Source organism: Anopheles bellator, chromosome 1 (genome assembly GCF_943735745.2).
Source record: "Anopheles bellator chromosome 1, idAnoBellAS_SP24_06.2, whole genome shotgun sequence".
NCBI lineage: Eukaryota > Metazoa > Arthropoda > Insecta > Diptera > Culicidae > Anopheles > Anopheles bellator.
The window spans coordinates 40,753,309-40,765,670 of NC_071285.1; the positions used below are offsets into that span (position 1 = coordinate 40,753,309).

Genomic DNA, 12,362 nt, shown 5'->3' on the forward strand with positions numbered 1-12,362 from the left:
CTTGCGATGATAACGTGAGCCGCGGGTTGGCGATTTGTCGCCTTGGGCAATCGACAGGAAATGTCGGTGATCCGAGTGTCTCCGTGGGTCGATCGGTAAGTTACTAGTTGATCATGCTGGTGATTTCAAATATAGCATATCAATTTATGCCTTTCGCTACCTTTCGCTATTGTTGCGTTCTTTCTCGCTGAGGAACTTATCTGACATTCGAAAAGATTGTGGAATGTGAATGGAGCCCATGATAAACCGTCCGCTGGGCGATTGGTACACCTTTGCCCATCACCGTCATCGCCAATCGAGCCAGATTGGACAGAACGAGACTTAACCTTATAATAGTTTTCAAAATTAGGTCGATGGGCTATGGCGGTCGCAGCGCGATAAGGGCCACCGTGGTCCGGCAAGCCGTGCCTGCGAAAGTGGACATCCCCATTATCCGGGGTGAGCCGTCAACGCGTCACTGTTCGATCGGCCCTTCGAACGCATTTGAACAGCTGTGGCTTGTGGCGCTCGACTCGTATCAGGAAGGATGCCTTTTAGCAAGACGCTCAGCGCCGACACCGTTCATTCAGCTTCCGTCGATCGCTAGGGACCGTGGTTCGGGGGAACCGATCCGAAGGTTGCGCCGCTAGAAAGAGAGACGGGCGAACGGGTGTGTCGGATTAGTGGCACAAATAGTTCCGGTCCGTTCGCAACAATTTGGGGTAGGGACGGTGACACGGTGTGATAAAAGAGCAATTCGAGCGCCGAGCGTAACTGTTGCCGCGTGCCGCGCGTCCGTTGACACAGAACGGCCAGTTACGGCACATCGGCGGACGGTGACGGATCGGATTGCGCGCGCGCACCCTTGCGCTGAAGGGATTCCACAGCTGCTGCGCGGCTTAATTGAACGATTGTGAACAGTTTGTGCTTTGTGAGCGATGTCGCAACCGACGGAGATGGCGGCACGCAGCAAGGAGGAGCTCCTGACGCTGCCGATCGAGCAGACGGCGTGAGTAGCGATACTTCCTCCGTGTTCCGGAGATCCTAATAATTGTGCGTTGATCTCCGATCCGACAGCCCGGACCGACCGCAGGGATGCTCCCGCCGGTGGTGGCTGTTTATGGGCGTGTACTGGAAGGCCCTGCTGGTGCTGGCGGTCCCCTGTCTGGCCGGAAGTATCTTCCTGTACGACACGGGACCCCCGTTCCGGTGTATGTATCTCGTCGTGGTGATGGCCGTCTTTTGGATCACGGAAGCGTTGCCACTGCCGATCACATCCATGCTGCCGATTGTGCTGTTTCCGATGATGGGCATCCTCGGAACGAATCAAACCTGCATGATGTATATGAAGGACACAATGATGATGTTTGTCGGTGGAATTGTGATGGCACTGGCGGTCGAGTATTGTAATCTACACAAACGGGTCGCTCTGAAGGTGATTTCGGTGATTGGATGTAGCCAGCGGAGGCTAACGTTTGGGCTGACCGCCGTTACGATGTTCGTTTCGATGTGGATCTCGAACACGGCTACCGTGGCGATGATGTGTCCGATCGTGCAGGCGGTCCTCCAAGAGCTGGAAGCAGTAAGTAACGGAACTGGGCCCTTACCAGCCAACGGACTGACGTGATCCTTTCCAGCAAGGACTGTGCAAGATGTACGATAGGCCGAAATCGATCGAAAGTGCGTCCTCCGACGAAGACAGGTAAGAACACTGGGCCGGGCCTTCTAAGATTCTTGCCCTGTTATCTGAGAGTTCTGGTCCCGGTTTTCCAGCACACCACGGCCGACGAAGATCACCCTGTGCTACTACATCGGGACGGCGTACGCCGCGACCTGCGGTGGCTGCGGTACGATCGTGGGATCGGGAACGAACCTCACGCTGAAGGGCATCTACGAGAGTCGATTCCCCGATGTTCCCGGCATCGATTTCCCGAAGTTTATGTTCTACAACGTGCCCGGAATGCTGGTGTACACGTTCTTCACCTGGCTGTACCTGCAGTGGCTGTTTATGGGGCTCTTCCGGCCGAACAGCGAAGAAGCGAAAGCCGCCAACATTGGGCCCGAAGGAGAGACGGTGGCCAAGCGTGTCATCGAGCAACGGTACCGGGAGCTGGGGCCGATGTCCTCACACGAACTTGGGGTCGCCTTTTTCTTCGTCCTATCCGTTGTGCTTTATTTTACACGCGAACCCGGCTTCGTGAGCGGCTGGGCGGATCTAATCCCCGGCATGTAAGTAATTGTAGCTTAATAATGTAAGTAATGTAATTTACACCACCACGTGTTTGGTCCCCGATTAGCAAAATCAAAGATGCCACTCCCGCCATTTTCATCGTTATCATGCTTTTCATCGTCCCCGCAGACTGGAGTTGCTTGTCGTTCTGCCGCAAGGGCGCTGGTGAGTAGTAGTAGTAGTAGATAGTAGGTAGTAGTATATTTCCGATGTTTTCGGTTTTATGGGTACAGCTTTATTTTTCCTCGTTGATTGGGGCATTTTAACCTACCTTAGGTGGCACGCATTGTTGGTTTTTATGCCGTTTTTGGTGGCAGGAAGGTAATGCAGGAAAAACTTTTCTGAGAAATTTTAAGTTTCCATGTGTTGCAATAATTGGAGTATTTTTTAAGGGTTCCGTTAAGTTTGTTAGTGACCCTGTTTGGGGTTTTCCCTTCGGCGCTGATGGCATAGTCGTTCGCGTATAGATACTGTGTGCAGTTTTAGACTCTGGGGATGTCCGAGAAGTATCTGTTAAACAGGATTGGAGATAGGACACTCCCTTGGGGGACCCCTGCAGTTGGTTTGAATACAGTAGATTGTGCATTCCCGATGTGTACGATGTTTGTTCTATCAGAGAGAAACGATTGTATTATGTTTATAATTGGTTTTGGAAAATTTGTTTGGATTAATTTGTATACTAGACCACTATGCGAGATGGAGTCGAATGCTTTTTCAGTGCCTAGCAGTACTAATCCTGTTGATTTCTTATTTTTTCTGTTTTCCGTGATTTTTCTGGTTAGTCTGTAGATTTGATGCGTGGTGGAAAGAAACGGTTGGAAAACATATTGGTATTGTTTTGTTTTCGCTAATTAGCAAGCTAATTGGCCTGTAACTTTCGGGATTTCTGGTATCTTTACCGGGTTTTGCGATGGTGCTTATTATTGATTTTTTCCAGTTTTGTTGAATATGTGCTGCAATAGTATGGTTGCTTTTTTTGCAGGTTCTTAATCGATCTGTTGTTTATTTCATCCAAACCTACTGACTTTTTGTTTTTGAGGTTTTGAACTATGTTTTGGATTTCACGCGACTTGATCAGGTCGGTTTGAGGATTTACGATTGAACTAGTGTTGTTGTTGTAGCCGTTAACGGTGGATTCTACCCTTCTGTCCATTGGGCTTTTGAGGTTTTGCGTTATTGTATGTGATTTTTCGAAGCAATTTTTAATAGCTTCGCTTTTTTCTTGGGTGTTTAGCAGGAGTACGCCATTTACCTTTAAATGGGGTGTGGTTTTGTGGTTTCCTTGAATGATTTAAAGAAATTTCTAGATTTTGTTGCTCTTCGGTGCTTCACGATTGATTGACTGTTATAATACAGACCGCGAGTTATTACGTATATCGTTTAGTTTGCTTGAGTGTGTTGTATGTGCTTTTTGTTTGTTCGTTTCTTCTATCTATTTGCCATTTTCCCTGTACATGTTCTTTATTTTTATCAGGTTGAAATTGCCGAAAATGAACTATTATAATGTTACTTAGCGTCTGTATTTTCTTATCGATTTGTTCTTTGTTGTGTATTTGGTCAGTTTCGACATTTAGATTGATTTTGTTGTTGTTGAGTGTAGTTTTGATCTCGGTAATAGCAACTTGAATTTGGGTCTTGAGGTTCGTTAATATTCGAAATAGTGCTCTTTAAATTATTGATGAGCAGCTTTTCGGTGGCGCACTGATTTTCGACAAACTCCGGCTGATGAAGTGAAATAAATCAAACAGATTTAATTGATTAAATCATCAATTGGCCTGCACGGAAGTTTTATTTGAAAACCGGCCAAAATCACATTGCCGCTCGATAATAATCCACAAATAATAATAATAATAATAATTTTAACGATTCTTTAATCCGGAAGATGGCTCTTTTCACAAAGTTCGTCGAGTTTCTATAAACGTGGAAAAGTTTCTATAATCGTGGATAAGTTTCTATAATCTGTGTTGGTTGGTTTCTCCGCATGAGCTTTTCACCTCGAGCGCTTTCGATCAGCGCAACTCACCACTCGGCGCTCTCGCTCTCTTTCTTCCATTTCAACTCGTAGGCAAACTACCCCAAAAACCGTCTTCCGGACTGATCACGTGGAAGTTCATCAACCAGAAAACTCCCTGGAGTTTACTGTTCCTGCTCGGCGGAGGTTTCGCGTTGGCCGAGGGTGGCCGGGCGTCCGGAATGTCCGCCCTGTTGGGTCAATCGTTGGCCGGGCTAAAAACGCTCCCGCCACTGCTGCTCCTGTTCGTCGTCTGCTTGACGGCCCAAACGCTCACAGAGTTCACCTCGAACGTGGCCATCTGTAACGTGATTTTGCCCGTGCTGGCCGAAATGGTAGGTTCACCGCAGGCAGGACCCCACAACAGGAGTTGAAGGGGGACCCCCTCTAACGCTTCTGATCCTTGCTTGCAGGCTATCGCGATCGAGATTCATCCGCTGTATCTGATGTTCCCGGCGGCCATGTCGTCCAGCTTCTCGTTCCATCTGCCCGTCGGAACGCCGCCGAACGCGATCGTTGCGGGAGTGGGAAGCATTCGCATCAAGGACATGGCCGTGGCCGGTATCGGTCCGTCGGTGGTCACCCTGCTCGTCATCTGGGCCAGCTTTCCCACGTGGGGCGCCGTTATCTATCCGGAGCTGGCCACCTTCCCGGAGTGGGCCCGTCATCGAAACGATTCCTTGTATTGAGACACTGTTTTATTTTTGTCGCGTGTGCCATTCGATGTAAGCCATCATTTTTTACATTGTTGTAGTCGTTAAAGTAAGGAGTTTAATAAATTTAATGTTGAAACGAACGCCCGATGACCCTATAGCAATGTGGGAACGTGCTGGTGTTTCTTCTTTGAATTGGTAATGATGTATCAATAGAAACAAATTGTACACACCAACAACGGTTGGCCATTCAGCTGAACTGATGAATTCATTGCCAACCGCCAACGTTGCAACAATGTTGCCCGCGCCTGGCTTATCTATCGCTCATCATGGGTCCCTGATGAACGCCACGTGTCGGGGCAACTCATTTAAATTCCACCAACGTGCCGTGGGTTCAGTCACGTTGTGGCGACTCTCAGGCACAGAAGTCGCCTCCGTTGTAGCACGGCAGATTGCGTTTATCCTTTTCCGGTCGCTCGATCCCAACCTGGTTGCCGTCCTCGTCCACGCAGTAGCACTCGCCCCGGCGACAGGCCAAACTGCGGTAGTTACCGTTCGGGCAGCACTCCGGAACGTCTAGACTTTTGCTGTCCACCAGCAACTTCCGAGCCCGGGCGCACTCTGCGGGAAATGTTGTTGGAGTCTCGGGTAGTAGGACGGTTGGGCGTACTTACTGCAGGTCATGGTGGCAGCCAGGCGCGTGTTCGTGGGCGCCCGGTAGTTCTCGATCATGGCCCCGTCCCGGTCCGAGCAGTACAGGAAGTGCCCGGTCGGGTGACGCTGGATGCGCTCGTAGTACCCATCCGGCTGGCAGATATCCCGATCAAACTCGAGCACGTTGTAGTCGTTCGCCTGATACTCACTGATGTCGTACAGTTGGGCCAACTTCACGTTCTCACAGTCCCGCAGGTAGGTGGTGTTTTCGTGGAGCCTCCTATCGACTGAGAAGAGCCTCGAATCAGGGTGTGTGGGACAAACCTGGACCCTGAGCCTCTACTACTTACAGCACGGCAACGTCGAGAGACCCCGGGTCACATTGCGAAGGTCCGACGTGGGCTGACCGGTATGCATATCGACGCAGACACACATCTGATCGACGCACTGCAGCTGATCGAACGAGCCTTTCGAGTCGCACCTCGAGGTAAGGACCGGGTAAGGAGAATTGAGCAGCTGGCGGGCTTTCGCGGCCAATCGGGAACACTCTGCAAAGGGGGAGACAGCCCACATCATTAGCCTATCAGCCTTGAGTCAACCGCTAGCCCTCACCGCATCTCATCGATATCTGGATGTTGGCCGTGTGGACCGCCTCGCCAAAGATCCGCTGTCCATCTTCGTCGACGCAGTAGCACCTGGGAAGGAGAGACAGATGAGTGAGATGCCCCATGGCAGCCGTTTGGCACCCGCATACGTCTGTCCGGGAATGCATCGAACGGGCTGATAATTGCCGTCCGCATCACACTCCGGGCGCTGCATCAGATGGCCGATCAGCCCTGCCTGGCGCTGATCGTCAAATTCCTTCTGGGCCGTGTAGCATTTGCTGGACTCCAACACTGTTTCGGGGAGGAGCGAATGGGGATCAGTCCGTAGTCCGGAGTCGCCCGTGCAGGATACTTACTCGGTTGACAGGTCGGGTGCTCGTCCCCGTCCGCCACCTTGCAGTACAGTCCGGGACCACAGATACTGGCCGGTACCGGAAACCCTAGGCCGCCCACGGAACAATCGTCACCGAGCCGTAGGTTCTCGATGCAAGTTCGGCAGCAGGAACACGGTGTGGCCGACGGGAAGATGATCCCGTTGTGGGTCGCATTCATTGCCCGGCAAGCGATCCTTAGCGGTTCACACTCGTTGTTCTCCCGGTAGTTCTGAGGATCGGAAGTAGAACTGTTATCCTGGGTCCGAACAGTTGCAAACTGCGTGTTAATAAGCGCACATCACAAAAGTCCTCGGTGCAAACGTAGTTATTGGTGAGCTCCAGCTGGGCTCCGGTTCGGAGGACTCCGTGTGAGGCCAGCAGCACCAGGCCAAAGAGTAGGTTCATGGTGTGTTTTCGTTGTCGCCCGGGGGATTGTAAAGTTGTGAATTATCCAGCTAGTGCAACACTTTCTCCGCTCATGCCGTTTCACTGACACTGACTGGCGTAATAAATCACCTGCCGCGATGGAGCAATTACAGGCTGTAATCAGTGACAAGGTGTGGTGAGATAACGATAAGAGAGATCGGTTCGACGACGGCGAGCTGTGCATTGGACCGTTTCTGTGGCAGTTCCAATTTGCTGGCCACAGCAATTAAGATACAGATAGGTTTCGGGTTAAATCAATGACAGCAATTTGCCACACGCCTTTCGTTTGTTTCAACATTTATGTTTAATCAATTACTTGCGTAACTGAATTGTAAAATGTGAAAACCGAACACTTTCGTTGTAGGTTTTGATTTTTGTTTTGTAGCCTGTTCACGCAACGTATGTACATAAAAAAACTGGACTGCAAAAATTAGCTCAATAGTTAATTAATAGATACTGTTTACGGCTTACGGCATTAACTAACGGTACAAAACTTTTATTAATTTAATATAATAAGCTAGTGATGTAATTGGAGAACCTTGCGTCAAAAAGATTAGTTCACTAACGTTCGGAAATACCTGATACACGATTCATTACATAATTCACAAATAATATACAGTTGGCTAAAAAGAAATCCATTATTTTCTCGGTAGATGACTTGGTGATCTGGTTCTGCGATATCTGGTAAAGTATCAATCATACAGTTTCAAGTTTATTTATTATGAGTTTCTTCAGTATGGCCAAACACTAAATTTAGATCTCTACTGTCAATAATTAGACCGTTTGAAGCTAGCGATTGCCCAGAAACGGCCAGAATCGGCCAACAGAAGAGGTGTTCCGGATAGATCCGTAATCTGGATCTGACAACAATCAAACATTATTTTTTTCTCACATTGCATAATTTCCCTTAGTCATAAGAAATTGCGACCGAGAGAAGATTGTGATAATCGATTAGTAGAGCTAAAGCTACCTATAAAATGGCAACAAATTATGCAACAAAACGGTGAATGTTTGACGAAAATTAGACCATCGGAAACATTATAAATAAGGTTTTAAATTTAATGGATTTCTTTTGCCGGCTAAGGCTGGTTACTTTTGAAATCATTTAGTAATAACAGTTTCAATTGCTGACAATGTTCCGTGACGGTACATTAATCATAATCACTAGTTAAAGGGTTTTAATACGTGATTATTTTAAATAAATTGAAAAGTTTATTGGCTAAAATATTCTCGAATATCGTGATTTGAGCGTACCGCAATCGCGAGCCTTTCAAAATTCGTCGTCCCGCTTGCTGCGATCGAACGACCGAAGTTATATTCAATTTTCGGAACGTTGGGGTCTTGACTAGACTTCGTTTGAGTCACATTCTGTTTATTTCTGTGCGCTGCTGTGGCGTGCATAGGAAAATCCAGGACGCCGAGGGCTACGTGTGACGGCGAGATGCGGACAACATATCGCCCCCAAAATCGGAACATAGCGGCCGGTCCCGGTTCGTTCGTGTCAACTGTCGGCGTGACACGCAATCGGCGGCGGCAGGCTCAACAGGTCCGCTCGATGTTTGGCGGTGTAAACATCGCAGGCCATGGGTCGCCTCCGGTTACCGCAGAGTTTCCCCGGGCAACGGCGTCTATCTCTAGGGAAACCGCTCGAAAGAAACGAGAAGCCACCCAAAGGCACAACGCAACGCCAGTCGGCTGTGACGCGTCGAAACGGAACCAACACCATTAGCCGGGTGCTTCCCTGAAGGCCACCCTTTGCCGCGGGAGTCAACAGTGACCAAAGGGTTTTAAGCTCCCCGTCCACGGTCTGCTGAGTCGCCGAAGGGTCAGATTTTCGTGGCCCGGCCATCTCCGAAGCCATGGACCCGGTGCTGCTGGAACGGGAACGGGTCCTGTTCCGGTTGAACGAAGAAATAAACGCCAAGTCACGGGGACTGTTCGAGCTGAACGAGAACGTCAGCTGGATGACGACGAAGCGCCGTTTGCGCCACGGTATGAAGAAGCTCAACAACGGGGTGGCGGCGGTGGCCGTCGAAGAGAGCCCGTCGTCTACCGAGACGGTGACGGAGCGGGAGACCGAGCGGGCCACGACGGACGACGAACCGGAACAGGAAGGAACGGGCGACGATCGGAGGTCGGCGATCGGGTTCTTTGCCACGGTGGTGAGCGAGAGCGAGCAGGAGCGCTCGCTGGCCGGTGAACAACCGGCCACGACGACGACCCTCACCGAGATCCGGTGCGACGCGATCCAAGAAGAGCAGCACCTTCGCAGCGGCACCAACAACCTTCAGCTGCAGCAACAACAGCAACTTCAGCTGGTGAAGGTCACGACCGTCTCCGTGGAGCAACGGAAGGTAACAGCCGGCGGGGGGCAACGAGTCACCGGTGGTGGTGGTGGAGGTGGCGGCCCACCCGGAAACGGGACGCTCGTTGCCAGCAAGTCGGTGACGTCATCGGCACGGAATTTAAGCAAAAACATGGCCGACGTCGTACCGAAGGTGCTCGAGAAGAAGAACATCAGCACCGAGGGGTTGATCAAGTAAGGGGCGGGTGGTGGTGAGGAGGAAGCCACCCACAGCACACTAAACATGGTTCGACACGATCCACAGATTCCTCAAGTCGAAGGCCGCCATCCTGCAGACGGAGATGGAGTCGAGCCAGAAGCAGAACGAGGCTAATGTCAAGGATTTACATCTGGCACTGGATAGCCTGAAGCAATTGGAGGCGCTAAAGGAGCAGCTACTGACGAAGAACGGGGCTCTCGAGCGGACGGTGAAAAAGTTCGAGGAACGTAACCTGGAGCTGGACAAACTGCTGAAGGTAAGCTCCAATCGCTCCGATGGCGTTAGAAAGCCGCATAGAAGTTCAGTTCTCTTGACGGCACGGTAGTTGACATTTCGATGGTTGGTTTGGTTTGTTGGCGCTTTTTTTGGGCAGGAGAAGGACGTCCAGCTTAACCACGCGGCGAAGGAGCTGTACGCGGCCCGATCGGAGATACGGAATCTGGCGCAGATCAACCAGACGCAGGAGAAGCGGCTGTACAAGGCGCACGAGGAGGCCGAGAATCTGCGCATCAAGCTGAACATCGCGAACGACTCGGAGAAGGTACCGGTTTGTTATGTTTGCTAGTGTTGTTTGTTACTGTACGTTAATTATTATTATTTGAAAGGAAACCAAATGCTATCTGAGCGACCATTTATGAGGGAACAGTTTATTACTTTCAGTTAAATTACTTTAAAGCGAACAAACATATGACTGCTTAAATTAGTATTTGTTAGTAATTTGGGTAAATTATTTGAAGTAGTTTAGTGGTCAAATTATATTTATTTTTTTTTAATACAAAAACACCAATCAGCGGTATCAAACAGGTTAGATTCTTGCATGACTGTTGGAACAGTGGATTGAAATCTTAAATATAACAAAAAGAAGTTATTTCATTACATCAATAAACTAATGGAGCAAAGTTATTAAATCTTTTTCTGACTATCAAAATAACGAAAGGAACTTGTATGAATTTAACAATAGGAATCGTTGGGCTTAATATCATTTATAGTAAACTATTTTTAAACAAACCGTAACCAGACAGTGTCTTCAGAAACTCAAAAAAGTGGAAAGCAACACAAAGTTTAGTTCAAGAACACAAAAGATTTTACGAAAAATGAGGATGAAAAATTTACTTTGCCCAACCAAAAATCAATCAAAAACGTTAAGATAAGATGATATTGTGATATAAGTTGTCTAAATGATGGTTTTGCTGTATTTGGGGAGCTTTTTATAATCTTAGGGATGTTTAAGAACACGAAATCATCTTTATGATAAAATCATCATAAATGATCTTTAAATCATCATCAATGCATGCCATCTTACAAACTGAGAAACACCATAATGTCCAGTGAATTTTTCACAATGCGTTCCTCAGCATTAACTTTGTATTTTGAGCATAAAAAACATCACACTGTTATTGCTCATAATTGAAAACTCCAAAATAATTGAAAAACTGAAAACTCCAACTTCAACTAAACTTGTTTTCACGCTACCTAAATTCACCAATGCCCACAAATGGCCGTACCAATCTACGAGATGAAATTAATATGTTAATCAATTCCTTTAGAATCCCAAACTAACATTCAACGTCTCACAAGAGCGATTCCAAAAGAAGATATACTCATTTTTTGAACATCCCTGAACATCAATCAGTGGATGAAATTAATCATACAACTGTAAACCCATTAAATTAATCTCTGATCAAATTAAAGTGATGTGACTTGCCTAAACTGGAAGCATCAAATTCTTAATTCGTTCGGTCGATTTCGTCGAGTCCTCTACTCAATCCGCTCAAGGTTTCGATTTAGTTTCTCACCAGAAAGACTCCAAATCAAATGAAAGCAAGACTGCAGAACCATCCATTGACTGAGCACGTAGTTGGGCCACCGTTCCACTGTTTGTCTCGCTTGTTGCCGTAGACCACGACGACTTTTAATGACTCATTTGCCACCCGCTCACCGACAGGAAACACGGGACGGTGCCCGCCAGGAGCGGATAACGTACGAGAAGCAGATCAAACAGCTACGCAAGCAGCGCACCGAGGTGCTGGCCGACTACAAGAAGCTGCTGCTGAGCGTCGACCAGCTGAAAAAGCAGAACTTCAACCAGGAGCAGTCGAAGCTGATCAACGACTTCGAGAAGGACTACTTCCGCCACCTGGAGGACCCATCGCTCGGCATCCCGTCACCCACGACGATTTAGTGCGCTCATCGAGGCAGGACATCGGCCGCAGTAGACGTAGTCGTAAAACGGTAGCGAAATAAAGGCGCCCATTTCTACATTTTCCGCCGGCCGGACTCCTGCTAATGTCGCGCACGATTTGGTGGCGGAAATCTCTCGATTAGTCATTCCACGACGAAGCCGGAACGAACGCGCCGGGAGCTGTGGGGCTGCCTTCCCGAATCGGTTTGGGGCCCGTTCGCTATTCGACATTCCAGCAGTGGCGGCGTTCACGATTCTTTCCGGCATCGCCGCATCGGAACTCGTTGCATATGCAGCCCACGGCACGCCGCCAGTCCTGAGGAACGGGTAAAGCGTTTCCCGGTAACGACGAAGGAATTAAAGAAAGACACGAGAGACGGCGGCGGCGGCGGCGGTTTCTTTGCTCCGTGGAGGTTTGCTGCATTTGTCTTGTCTTTGTTGCACATTCTTGATGCGGCGGCGGCGGCGGTGCTTTGTCCGCGACTGGTTGCAGTTCTTCGTCCACCGTTGGTATTGGTGACACCAGCGCAAGCGCCAAGTCCGGTTTTGCGGCGGGCTGCCCTGGACTGCAGCCGCGGGCGCCATGTTGGAAAATGGGTGGCAGAGATTTGTGTGTATGTGTCGGTTGCAGTGGCGCGTAGGACGTTCGGATTTGCGTTGGGCCGCAGCCCCAGACCCAGATGA

At 49.1% G+C, this 12,362-nt stretch overlaps 3 protein-coding genes across 3 annotated transcripts; 2 read left to right on the plus strand and 1 right to left on the minus strand.

Moving 5' to 3' along the window:
- The first annotated feature begins 625 nt into the window (after window positions 1-625).
- On the plus strand, window positions 626-5,016 carry LOC131205815 (protein I'm not dead yet-like). Its single transcript, XM_058198073.1, has 7 exons — window positions 626-988; window positions 1,057-1,561; window positions 1,617-1,681; window positions 1,753-2,208; window positions 2,277-2,374; window positions 4,275-4,555; window positions 4,634-5,016. Exons 1-7 carry the CDS (start codon window positions 918-920, stop codon window positions 4,907-4,909), a joined length of 1,752 nt encoding a protein of 583 aa, XP_058054056.1. The 5' UTR covers window positions 626-917; the 3' UTR covers window positions 4,910-5,016.
- LOC131205816 (uncharacterized) lies at window positions 4,911-6,990 on the minus strand. The gene is made up of 7 exons (XM_058198074.1): window positions 6,804-6,990; window positions 6,489-6,735; window positions 6,282-6,423; window positions 6,140-6,222; window positions 5,878-6,075; window positions 5,548-5,814; window positions 4,911-5,494 (listed from the first exon to the last, which is right to left on the minus strand). Exons 1-7 carry the CDS (start codon window positions 6,909-6,911, stop codon window positions 5,289-5,291), a joined length of 1,251 nt encoding a protein of 416 aa, XP_058054057.1. The 5' UTR covers window positions 6,912-6,990; the 3' UTR covers window positions 4,911-5,288.
- A 1,801-nt stretch (window positions 6,991-8,791) lies between these two features.
- On the plus strand, window positions 8,792-11,678 carry LOC131215604 (macoilin-2-like). Its single transcript, XM_058209996.1, has 4 exons — window positions 8,792-9,471; window positions 9,542-9,752; window positions 9,870-10,037; window positions 11,442-11,678. The coding sequence occupies exons 1-4, from the start codon at window positions 8,792-8,794 to the stop codon at window positions 11,676-11,678; spliced, it is 1,296 nt and encodes a 431-aa protein (XP_058065979.1).
- The last annotated feature ends 684 nt before the right edge of the window (window positions 11,679-12,362 follow it).

What these genes read in the sequence shown, in the direction of transcription:
- LOC131205815 (XM_058198073.1), top strand. Translation starts at nt 918, where the DNA reads ATGTCGCAACCGACGGAGATGGCGGCACGCAGCAAGGAGGAGCTCCTG. An exon ending in GCGGATCTAATCCCCGGCAT is followed by an intron (nt 2,209 to 2,276) that starts GTAAGTAATTGT and finishes GTCCCCGATTAG; the next exon opens with CAAAATCAAAGATGCCACTC. An exon ending in GTTCTGCCGCAAGGGCGCTG is followed by an intron (nt 2,375 to 4,274) that starts GTGAGTAGTAGT and finishes TTCAACTCGTAG; the next exon opens with GCAAACTACCCCAAAAACCG.
- LOC131205816 (XM_058198074.1), bottom strand. Translation starts at nt 6,911, where the DNA reads ATGAACCTACTCTTTGGCCTGGTGCTGCTGGCCTCACACGGAGTCCTC. An exon ending in GCACCGAGGACTTTTGTGAT is followed by an intron (nt 6,736 to 6,803) that starts GTGCGCTTATTA and finishes TCCGATCCTCAG; the next exon opens with AACTACCGGGAGAACAACGA. An exon ending in TCTCTCGACGTTGCCGTGCT is followed by an intron (nt 5,815 to 5,877) that starts GTAAGTAGTAGA and finishes GGCTCTTCTCAG; the next exon opens with TCGATAGGAGGCTCCACGAA.
- LOC131215604 (XM_058209996.1), top strand. Translation starts at nt 8,792, where the DNA reads ATGGACCCGGTGCTGCTGGAACGGGAACGGGTCCTGTTCCGGTTGAAC. An exon ending in AGCTGGACAAACTGCTGAAG is followed by an intron (nt 9,753 to 9,869) that starts GTAAGCTCCAAT and finishes TTTTTTGGGCAG; the next exon opens with GAGAAGGACGTCCAGCTTAA. An exon ending in TCGCGAACGACTCGGAGAAG is followed by an intron (nt 10,038 to 11,441) that starts GTACCGGTTTGT and finishes GCTCACCGACAG; the next exon opens with GAAACACGGGACGGTGCCCG.